Source organism: Drosophila sechellia, chromosome 2L (assembly GCF_004382195.2).
Source record: "Drosophila sechellia strain sech25 chromosome 2L, ASM438219v1, whole genome shotgun sequence".
Lineage (NCBI taxonomy): Eukaryota > Metazoa > Arthropoda > Insecta > Diptera > Drosophilidae > Drosophila > Drosophila sechellia.
Window position 1 is genome coordinate 4891783 of NC_045949.1, and position 11817 is coordinate 4903599.

Genomic DNA, 11817 nt, shown 5'->3' on the forward strand with positions numbered 1-11817 from the left:
GCGCGCCAAGTATATGCACACAGATTTAAGGCAGATATATTAAACTTACAATGTAATTCAGCGAAACAGAGATATTCACACAACAACAGCCAAGAAAACAATAAATTTGGAAAACTTACAATCAAAGACTACTTATATTAATTAGAATTCAAATTAATATCATCGAACTAACAACCAAAAAATGTATCGAAATTTAAATTTTATGTGAACCATCACTTGCGGCACCTTTTGACTGCAACCTGCACAGCTCCAAATGGAGTGGCTGCCAACACTGCTTGCGCCAGTCGGTGTGCAGCACTGGTCGAGTCAGCAGCAGCAAAAGAAAATACTTTTGCGTCTCTTACGCGAAAATCGAGATAAGATTCGGTATCGAAGGGTTCCCAAAATATGACTAATCCGCCGTCGAAAGACCTCCCACCCACGCAATGACCGCGAATATGTGAGCTTCGCGAAACGAAGAAGTTCGAAGACAATTCGCCAGCCAGCAGTCTCTTTCCAATTAGATTCGAATCAAGTGCAACAGTGAGAAAAATTGAAAGTGAATTGAAGATCCCAGTGCCATTTGCTTGCAACATGAAATATCAATGATTTGTTGCGCGGATTAAAAGTTGAACTTTTCAACCCGGTTGCCCAGTTGTTTGTTTGTTTGTTTTCCCTTTTGTTTGTTGTTGCCCGCTGCTGACGTCGCAAGATGGTATCGCTGATAAAGAATCAACTACTCAAGCACTTGTCCATGTAAGTTAATCTGCGCCAGCAAATCCAATTACGAAACTCAATTAAAAACTGCAGTCGGCTAGAAACAGCTTGCAAAGTGGAGAACTTGGAGACGGAATTGATTTTTCCCACTTTTTCGCATTCCAATTGGATTGGTCGCGTATGTGTTGTGTGTGTCTGTCTGTATTTTTCACAGCTTCCCACCCACCCCTCAGTACCGTTATTCCACCTGTACACTGGCCCGCTTTTATGCGTTCTTTCTTTCGTTTACCGTTCGTCTGACCCCATGCTAATTCGCCCCACCGCCCATCCACCCACTTCGCCTCTTTTAAAGTAACAAGTGGATTGCCAATTTCCACCCACGAACCTTTACTTTTTTCCCTTTGTTTTTCTTTTTTATTCTGGCGTCTCTGCGATATTGGATTCCAATTTCCGCAAGCCTCTTTCTCCAGCAGTTGCATGCGAAATTCAATTTTCCGTCTTTTCCTCGCCGCAATATGGTTTATTCGACGGTTACCAGATAACTCGACCAAGTGAAAATGAGGCTTTTATGGCCAAAAGGCGCCGCCTCGCATAAACAGGCAAATCAAATGTTTATTTGCTTACTTATAATTATGCTGAATGGTCGTCAAGGGGGTTCCCCAAATGGCTTATGAAGGGTTTGCTGAGGCACTGAAAAAAATAAATTGATAAAAATTGAATTTAATAAAATTAACTTTAATATAAAAAAATCATTTTTAAAAAGATAATTCTTGTTTGAAGGTATTTTATACTATTAGTAATGCAATAATTTTTTTATATTTTTATTACAAATCTAAGAAATACAAATCTTAGAAATCGTAAAGTTGAAATATTGCTTGCATACTTTTTTATATATTTTAAACATATTTATATGCTTATCTATGGTAACGATTATGATTATTAAAGTTTATTAGCCCACTTTATTAGCCCTCAAGTGTGGTGGTAACATCGAGGGGCCCACAGTTATCATTTATTTTTATATTTTTACCCTCCCGAATGAACCTTAATATGTCAAGTCCTGCCCACCTGCCAAAACAAGGGCATACTTGCCCGTATACACATTGCCATTGTCTTGGCCCCTTTGTTGAAGGCTTTTGTGCCTTTCCGCTCCATCCCAGCGCCACCAGGCTATGGCCTCTTCCACGCAATTAGGCTGCAAACAAGCCAAGTTTATAACAAAACACGGCCCAAAGTGTAAATGCAAAGCTAACTTGTTGCCCATGCTGGGCGGGGAAAACTTTGGGCAAATCTTTTTATAACCCCCATCGTGGCTGTTATCACATTTTGCCATACATTTCTCTCGGCATTTCTAATTGCCAAGGATGGAGGCTACTTAATGCTTGGCAAAAAGTTCCTAAGTAACAAGTTGTGGAATTCCGCTCCCGTGGACTTTTCGCCCCTTAGACCCAATCAATGTCTTCATTTCGATTTCAATTATGCCCCGGCCATTAGCGGGAAGTGGGTCAATTGGGTGGCAGCCATCTGGCGTCGACATTTCACCCTAGTTTACTCCCAGCTCCGAACCGGAGACCACCCATTTCTTTCTACCCCCTCACGGCAAATGCAATTTGACATGTGCGACGAGGCAAATGTAATTGCCCAGACAAGCAGGCGACTCATCTTGGTTCCCTGCTTTAATTATAGCTACACGAAGAACCTATCCTCGGACAAAATCAATCTGAGCACCTTCCGCGGCGAGGGCGAGCTCTCGAATCTAGAGTTGGATGAACGGGTGCTCACCGAGCTGCTGGAGCTACCTAGCTGGCTGCGCCTCACATCCGCCTGGTGCAACCATGTCTCCTTCCGGATTAGTTGGACCAAGTTGAAGAGCGTCCCCATAACGCTGGTGAGTAATACCGTGAACTAGGCGACTAGAAAGAGATCATAGTTAATAATTACCTGCTACCATAGACTTTGGATGAAGTGCGCATCACCATCGAGACCTGCAATCCAACGACTCGCGATGCAGGCGGAGGATCTGGAGCCGGTGGAGCAGGATCTCCCACCGCTGCAGCCGCTGCTGCACTGCCACAAGTGCCACAGGGTAAATACAGCTTCATCCACAAGGTGGTCGACGGCATAACCATTGTGGTTAACACGGTGAATGTGAATTTCGTGAGCGCCGCCTTCACCGCCTCCGTTCAGATGTCGCGCATTCGCGTGGAATCCAAGACACCCAAGTGGGCGAATGCCGATCTGCGGCTGACGCGACTCAAGGATGCGCAGAAGGGCATCATACTGATCTTCAAGGAGCTCTCCTGGCAGACGGTGCGCATCGAGGCCAGCTCGACGCAGGACAAGTCACTGACGCCCCTGCGCCTGCTCACCAATCACGCCAGGTGCCGCATCACGATCCGGAAACGGCTGTCCGACTGTTCGCTGCTCGCTTCCCGCCTGGTCCTCATCCTGGACGATCTGTTGTGGGTGCTCACTGACTCGCAGCTAAAAGCGGCTCTGCATTTTGTGGACTCCCTGTCCGGATTAATAAAGGCCGCCACCCATGCCACCCAGAAAACGAAGGCAGCTCGCAAAATGCAGGTGATTAGGCTAGTCATGAATTAAGTTTAATTCCCTGTAACATGCTTATTACAATATTAAGTACCTATCTATATACTAATTCACTATATGAATTGCTTTCAGACACTGCCCGAGTACAAGGCCCAGGTGGAGCAGCAGCAGAATCGTCTTTCCGAATCCGCCCATACGACGAATGCGCAACGCATGTTCAACGCCTTCGATGTGCGCGAGACATCGTATCACTTCTTTAGCCAGCGCATCGATTTGCATTTGTGCGACGACGAGGGTGACGGGCGCTCCAGCTACCCGGACTTGGACAAGGGCGGCGCTCTGCAGGTCTCGGTGACAGCCTTTCAGGTTGACTACTATCCCTATCACCTGGCCAAATCGGATCGCTCGCATTGGGCCAAGTACAAGGAGGCTTCGGTGGCGCCGGCTCTGTGGCTGAAGGAATCACTGAATGCCTTCCGTGAGGCCGTACTTAACTTGAGCCAGCCAAACCGACCGGCCACGCATGCGCCGCTGGAACGGAGCACTCCCGCCTCACCGATTATGCTCAGTGCCAGCATGCTGGGCTCGCAGCATGGTGCCGGCAGCTTTTCCAATGGCAGCAGCACGCCGACAGCAGCAGGATTGGCGGGGGTATCGGGTGGATCGGCTGGTTCCGGAACCGCCTGCATGAACAGCCAGTTATCGCAGGCAGCGCAGCAACGAAGCACTCTGGAGAACCTGGCCAAGCTGATGAGCTCTTGTGTGATCCTGCGCATCGAGGATTTCACCTTGTACCGGGTCACTACATCGGGAAAGAAGGCTATGCCCAAGGAATTTGTTTCGGGTATGGATTTATCTTGCATTGAAGTAGATACTACTAACTAACAAGCCACGCCCACATAACAGCCCACAAAAACCACTAAAACCAATCAACAGGCTTCAATTTTATTAACTGAGCTTGCAGAAGAGTAGAACCTCATCTTAAAACTCAGTTGGTAAAAGTGCGTCTTCAGCATTCCCAACTAATGTAACATTTTGGCCTCTTTTTCTCTCGCTGCTTTTTACTGATTTCTTCATTCCATCCATGAATCATGTAAAACGCTTTTGTTGTTGTATTCTTGTTGTCGTTGCCCTTGTAGCGCAACATAAAAGGAAGACCAAATCCTCAGGTGAATATCACAAAAGCTTCTAACTTTTCTGATGTCATGCTGCATTTAAACAAATACTGATGGTGTAAATGACTTATTAACAATCTAATCCATTTGCAGGTGACAAGGATCGGTACTCGTTTCCCGCCGAGATGCCCATCATCCATGCGGAATATACTTACTTCTACTACCCCGGAGACTTTGTCTTCCCATGTAAGTTTTGCTTGTGTGGCCAATCAAGTTCTGGTCTGTTCTGATCTGTTACTTTTTGCTCGCAGTGCCACCATCCAAGGTCTTTGTGCATGTGAATCCAATTCAGGTACATTTCGATCTCAGCTCAATACTATGGCTCAACTCCTTCGGCCTCAATCTGCACGAGAGCTTGCTGCGCACGAGCGTGGGATCCCAGAGCACTCTGCATCCGCAACAACAGCTGCCACGCGGCTCGATTGCCTCCAATGGCTCCAATGGCACACAGATGGCCGGCGTCAATGTTGAGCAGGAGCCAAATCTGATGTACATGGATGTCAAGGTGGAAGCGATTATGCCGCGCATCGTCATGGAGGCGGCGTTGGATGCGCCCAGCCAAAAGGATCGGCCGAAGACCATGCAGATACAGGTGTCCCGGTTCGCGTTGACTAACATCCGGGAAATGGGCAGCTCAAGGGCGGATCTGGCCCAGGCACTGCACTCCCTGCAGGAGGGATCGCTGGTTTTTGGCTCCGGTTTTCCCTCCAAGGAGGGCGATATGTGCATCGTAACGGATCGCATTCTGTCGCATGTGGCTGCCTCGGATGTGAGCATGATGTCACCCGTTTCGCCGACGGGTCAGCAACTGCCCCGTTCAGCCTCCACGCAGTACCTATCCCGTTATGTCATGTGGCTGGAGCCGCGGGATGTGTGGTGCATTAAGCTGGACCCGGTGTGGGTGGATTTCCTGGGCGCCCGCTCACTGGGCCCCAACAAATCCATTCCGTTCGTGGACGCGGTCCCCATCACACTGTGGCTGCACTCCGGCTCCGCCCAGGCACAACTGGATGTGGGAAAGAGCGGGACGGCGGGCAGTATGGAGAGCATGGGCATGCCCCCGTTGCCCAGGCTGCCGCCACTCCAGCCGTGCAATCCCTTCCTGAGCGACGAGGATGTGCGTCTAGCCGGCGTTGCCTCGGGAGCCTCGCCTCCGGCTCTTGCTCCAGATCGCACGGCAGATGTCCATGCCATTGCACATATCTCTAACCTGGTGAGCCTGCAGATCGATCACTACCAGCTGCTCTTCCTGCTGCGCCTCGCTGAGGAATTGAACGAGATGTCTACCTTCCTGAATCTGGACGCCGAGCGCATATTGCAAAAGGTTTGGGTTCTTTGCTTTACCATATCCAAAAGTTCAGTCCTAATCAATATTATTTTGTATGATCGGCAGCAAAACGAACAAAAGTCGATAATATTTGGGTGCGTTGTGCCGCAGATCGAGGTGACGCTCGTGATGCCATCGCCAACACCTGGTAAGGAATCAAGTGGTGGTGATGCTGAAAGTGTCGTACCCGATTCAGCTAGTTTGGGTGATGATTTACACATGAATAGTAAGAATTTATATATCTTTTGTTGTCTCTTCTTCAACTCTCTTTAGTTTTATGGTTAAGTGACTCACAAACTAACTACCGAACGATCTCCATCCTTCGCTCTTCGGCCTAACACAATCACACGACCCTAGTTAATGTCTAACTCACACGTAGTTGCCACCGATATCGTGTTGTTCTTTTAGCCCCAACCCAGATACTAACCCCCCCCCCCCCCATCACTCAGCTCACCAGCTTTACTAAAATCCTGCTAGGAGCCAGTTAACACTTGCCGCTGTAATTGTCGCTTACAAATTGTATCTTAACTTTAACAATTGTTATGCGTTTAGGCTGGGCACCTAGGACCATAGACCATAGCCATTTGGAAGTGGAATCTTATGATTCATTTCTCATTTGACTTTCGTCCACATGGCATCGGATTAACACTCCTTATAAATATGTCGCATGTCTTTTTGTACTAAGTAACTAACCAAAGCAGCAATTTTAGTGCATATCTAATATTGTAAAGTGATCGTAATCCTTGATATGTGATCAAAGTTTTCAAATAACACTAATAAATCCCATCTAGGCGGCAACATCACCTGGCCAACACCACCGCCATTGGACCAGCTAAAGAGCAATACTTTCGGCAGCGTGGAAACACCGTCTCCGGTGACCAATGATCCGCCTTTTGACAATGGCATACACATATCCAATCCTAACACGCATGGGTAAGATCCATTCGATCAGTTCTCAGTTCAGCAAATTAATTTCTCTTTTCGTTTCAGCTATAATGTTCAGATACAGAGTACGCCGACGATGGCGTCTTCCACGGCTAGCCAAGGATCTCGTCCGGATACGGGTATATCCACGCAATCTCAGTCCCAAACGCAATCGATCTCGTCCGCCTCGAAGAGTGGCAAGGGTACAGCTGCTCGATCGGGGGCAACTGACACCGTGCCCAGTCTCACCAAGGAGATCAACTCTGGTTTGCTGTCCATGAAGAAGGGCTTCTCCAGCTTCATGACCTCCATTGACTCGGCCATCAAGTCGGGCGCGTCCAATGACGATGCCAGTGATACCTTCTCCATACAGAGCGACATTAGCTCCGATTCGGATAACTTTGCCAACGTACTGGGCGATGACAAGACCATGGATTGCATGGATGTTATGTTCCGACTCAATCCCTTCACCACTGACAACATGAAGGCTTCGCCCGTGGAGATGGCCAGTGAAGTGTATGAGGAGCAGCCGAGTAGCTACAAAACAAACATGTCTTCCCCATCCGAGCCATCGGAAGGCAGCACCTGGCGGCGACGCGATCTGGTGTCCATGGCCACCTTCAGGTTGATTCACTGCAATGAATTAATTTACACATCAGTTAATAATTTGCCTATCCACAATCAGATTGACCACCGTGGAGCTTATTCGTCAGCAGGAGGGCCCCAAATCTTCTGTTCGCTTGCAGGTGGCCGCCGTTTCCTGTGACGAATGTGGAGCCATTCCCTGGGATGAGTTGCAGGTAGACTTTACCGAGGGTTTCCCTTTTCTTTTGCCGGAATCTTTTCAGTTCTTTGTCTTTCATTTGTTTTGTGTTTGATTTGTAAATACGAAAACGGACTCAATCCTATCGAGATTCTTTAGTTCCTCTAAAGATTTTGCTCAATTCAATGTTTGCGCTTAACTTTTTGCATGTTTCGATATCTTTTATCTGAACATTTTCCAGTAAAATCACTTTTGAAGTTTATATATTTTTCAATCTGTTGGGGAATCCCCCGAAATGTTTATTTAAAGCAAAAGAATTCTTTCTGTAAGATAACTTATCATAAAATCATTTTCTCATTATATTTTCTCTCTCTCTCTTAAAACAAATGTTAAATTTACTCAAAATCAATCTCAATGTGTGCTAATCAAAACCAAAAAAAAAAACTCAAAATCAATTGTTGTGCTCAACTCTTTATAATCAACATGAAACGAACACTTGTAAATTAATTTATGACAATCCTTACATGACACAACTTTCAACAATTACAACAACCAACAACACTCCAACAATAAATAGATCGCGCATCAAGCAAACAAGGTATAGCATATACAAAATTTGAAATTTTTAAATTAGTTAATTGTTAAGGATTTTATTTTGGCGCTTTGTATATACTACCCAAATTATTATTTATTAACATAATTTAATGGTTTTTGGTGCGACATTTTTCCTTTTAACGTAGTGAACTTTTGGCTTGCTCGCAAACGCATTTTGGCGTTACTGGCCTCTAGTTGAGTAGTTCAGAGCTTACCGTGGGTTCCTTCATAGCTGGTAGCCACTGTGAATACCTCTGAAAGTACGTTGATAAAACATTCTGCCCTCATAGCAATAGAGACGCTCTTGCGGAACTTGTTTGGAAATGGTTTACTCATTCGAATGTTATTTTTGAGCATGATGCCGGTTAGAGAACAGCTATCTCCAACTATTTTCTAGACCTACCCACACAATAAGAACATACCTAGATCCCCACCTGATGTCCATTTGATTTTATAATTTCATTGTTATTGGTATTGCTTTGTTGATGACTTATGATTTGCAACGAATTGGTTTCTTCAGAAATAAGCGTACACATACTGCATAGGTAAATACGGCCAAAAGAAGTACAGTAGAACAAAAAATAGAGCACCCACTGACCTAAAACATTGGCGTCCTACACGACTAATAACTGTACTTGTAAAACTAACAAAGTAACTAAAAACACCCGCTGCTTTAACAAAAAAAAAACATTTTACATCTCTCCCATAACACCCACATCAACACCATCGAAACCCACTCAACTCAAAAACCCACATTGCATGGTGTTGCCTCTAGCTTAGCATGTTGTTCCTTAGCTGTTTCCATTCCAAAGTAGCTGATCACGAGCACAGATTTATGCGACTTAGATCTAACGCACGATATGCTTTCTAACCCCTCCACTTAGACGAAGTTCGGAGCACGCTGCAAGGCTTGGAATCTGGCGCCATATAATCCAGAGGCTCCACCGTGCATCCGGATGCGCTTGGAGGAGACTCTGAATATGCCAAAGGAAATTGAGGGCATCATCGATCGCAAACGCATCCAGAGGTAGGCTCTTTATGCACTATTAAATTGCAAATATGTTTTTAATACTTTTTACTTCTCATTCGTTTTTAGCTGGATCACTCACCACGCCGAGATTCGTGTAAAAGATATCAATATGGATCTGTCGATGAGCACCGTAATTGGACTGGGTGATCTGGCCGAGGATGAGGTCATTTCCCCGCCCATGCCAGTGACCGTAAGATGTCCGCACATACGCATTTCTTTCAGATACTTATTACTTGGTAAATGTCATAGGTAAATCTGGAAAATGTGCGAATCAACTTGCTTGAGGACCGCCCACCCGTAAATATTACCTCACCGGGTCCCATACCCATAAATCTGTGCATTGGTCGCATGCGTTTGGAGCGTGACCAGAGCGGACTGCTCAACATTCAGCCTATAGGTGGGTTACGCCTATCTACGAAACCAAGAATTTATGGCCAAATATAATTATGCTGTTTATACCGTAGATACCAACATGAGTGACGCACAGCATCAGGCGTTGGGCAGTGCCTTATTTGGAGCACCTCGAGAACGCGATCGGGAGCTGTTGTCCATGCAGCTGGTGATGCAGCAGATGAAGCTGGACAACGATCAGCTGCGCCGCCAGCTCGTGGACTCCAAAGTGAACACGGATAACTATAGGTGAACGTTTATTGTTGTATTGATCTCATACATTTACTCATGATTGTCCAAATTCTCTATAGGCACAAGACCAAACAGGAGGCGGATGTGCTGCGATCGTATTTGAAGGCCGCCCAGGACGATATAAGCATATTGCTGGAGGAGAAGAAAGCTTTGCTGGACACCATCCGTTCCTTGCAGGTAATTAAATGGGTCGGAGTTCTTTTTCCCTAAAAAGACTTTCTTACCAGTTTCACTGTCTCTAACTTTGTTGACTGTTATGATCACCTTACCACCTCTTGCTGTTGTTGTTGTGCGTAAAGTTAAAACACGTTAAGCTTAAGAACACTACAAATAATAATGCAAGGATCAAAGGTCAGTTAATGCCCAGCACGCTAGAGCCCTGCCTGCACGCCTTTTGAACTTTTCACACGCCTTGCTTTAGTTTCCACATCAACTTCCTTGCAATGATCTAATGAGCTGCTATATTTTCTTATAGCTACAACTGACCTCATCGAATATGAACCGAAAGAGTGATGGAAACAGGTAGCACAACTGCATGGACTGCATACAATGCTGCGGCGAGAACAACAACGCCTAGCCCTAAGCTCCAGCCAGTGTATGCCGTATGGTCAGATGATAGATGATAGTGCCCCCAAACCATGACGTTCTCAACATCATCGCCATTTGATTTTGAGTTTAGCAGAAGACTGAGCCGTTCCGAAATCGGACACTTTTCACGTTGCCGTTCGTCATTCTTGCTTATACAAGAACCTATACGTACTATAACAGATCTATAACTATTAATTTTTTTATCGGTTTTAAGCTGCCACAAGCTTTTGCTATTGTTCCAAAGAATGCTTTATTTTTCTAAATTTTGGAAATATTTTATGTTGATCTATTGCGTAGCCTTTTTAAACGCAGACTTTTAGATAACCACAATTGTTAATTATTTTACAAGAGATAATCAAAGATCAAACTATGTAAAGCCAGCCGTGTCATTGATATTGCGCCTACTCCACATATTGTATATTAAAACCAATTCCACTAAGATTGGATAGGACATATTGTTGTGATTCATGATCATATCAAAACTGAATTCTAGAAGCTCTATGCATTGCTGTTGTAATCGTGTGCTAACCAAATATTTGGCAAAATTTATTATATCGAACTTTATAGTATTCTCTCGGATGGGATTCACTCAACCGAGGGCTATTGAAATTTGTATTCATGATCAAAAATGCATTCCATTAGACGCGATCATCTTTTTGCTCCACCTACTTACTAATCAAAACCAAAATACACAATGAAATACAATAATCAAAAGTTATACAGACATCCTATACTTACGCCAACTACTAAACAAACTTAAATCAAATGTACCATGTTGAATAAATCAAAAACTCAAGTCAGTAGCGCGATGCGTATACAAATTTTAAATAACAAATTTTCATATTAAAAACTGTACATGAGCAAGTGTTTGTATTTGTACTATAAAGTTTAAAATTAAACTAAAACGATTATTGATTGTTATACATTATACGAAAGTTTTCATCTGTAGCTAGGCGAATTGAAACAAAAAAAATTGAAGTCATATTAAATATTACAAATATATTCAAATGTAAATGTTTGAGTCGTTTTTCAATCAGTTTTCCAGTTTTTGGGGCTGCAATGGGAGTATTTATTTATTCCGAAATCCCATTGCTAGAAAAACAACAATGGTTTTACTTTTATAAGAGTTTATTTTTATTTGAAACTTTACGATCATAGCCAACTGCTGTTGCTGTTGTGTCTCATTCATAGTTAAATAATTTTTAGAGCGCATCTTTTTTTTTGTTTCTGCATCAATCTCTGTTCATAGCAAACTCTCTGCACTTTTGTGTAATTCTTGACCTGTTTTCTTGCGATTGCATGCGTAAAGTTGCACTAAATTATAGATAAACCCTCGAAAAGTTGCACTTAAAAATTTCGATCTTTCGTCAGGCGATGTCTGTGTTTATCTCACTTACGGTTTGTATACATACATATATATTCAAGTGTATTAATTTGCAAAAATATCTATTGGTATATAGTCTGATTTAGAAGAACGCCTAAGATGCAGTTGTCGGATAAACTGCACACATGCACATATGTATGTAATTAG

General features: G+C 44.2%; 1 protein-coding gene across 6 annotated transcripts; it reads left to right on the top strand.

The window, feature by feature from the left end:
• The first annotated feature begins 277 nt into the window (after positions 1–277).
• Positions 278–11141, top strand: LOC6613421 (UHRF1-binding protein 1-like). 6 transcript variants are annotated; one of them, XM_032715864.1, is made up of 18 exons: positions 278–735; positions 2380–2581; positions 2647–3273; positions 3376–4087; positions 4383–4412; positions 4512–4604; positions 4670–5742; positions 5812–5971; positions 6537–6678; positions 6736–7293; positions 7355–7469; positions 8010–8030; positions 8911–9053; positions 9123–9246; positions 9306–9453; positions 9521–9695; positions 9758–9875; positions 10174–11141. In XM_032715864.1, the coding sequence occupies exons 1-18, from the start codon at positions 692–694 to the stop codon at positions 10222–10224; spliced, it is 4536 nt and encodes a 1511-aa protein (XP_032571755.1). In that variant the 5' UTR covers positions 278–691; the 3' UTR covers positions 10225–11141. The 6 variants fall into 6 exon arrangements, with proteins under 6 accessions (XP_032571755.1, XP_032573117.1, XP_032574085.1 ...); XM_032717226.1 differs by having other exon boundaries at positions 5812–5893; XM_032718194.1 differs by lacking the exon at positions 4383–4412 and adding an exon at positions 9998–10049.
• Positions 11142–11817: the final 676 nt, after the last annotated feature.

Excerpts from the sequence above, each read along its gene's own strand:
- LOC6613421 (XM_032718194.1), top strand. The coding sequence starts at position 692 with ATGGTATCGCTGATAAAGAATCAACTACTCAAGCACTTGTCCAT. Across the intron at positions 2,582-2,646 it reads AGAGCGTCCCCATAACGCTG|ACTTTGGATGAAGTGCGCAT; the intron begins GTGAGTAATACC and ends CTGCTACCATAG. Across the intron at positions 3,274-3,375 it reads AGGCAGCTCGCAAAATGCAG|ACACTGCCCGAGTACAAGGC; the intron begins GTGATTAGGCTA and ends AATTGCTTTCAG.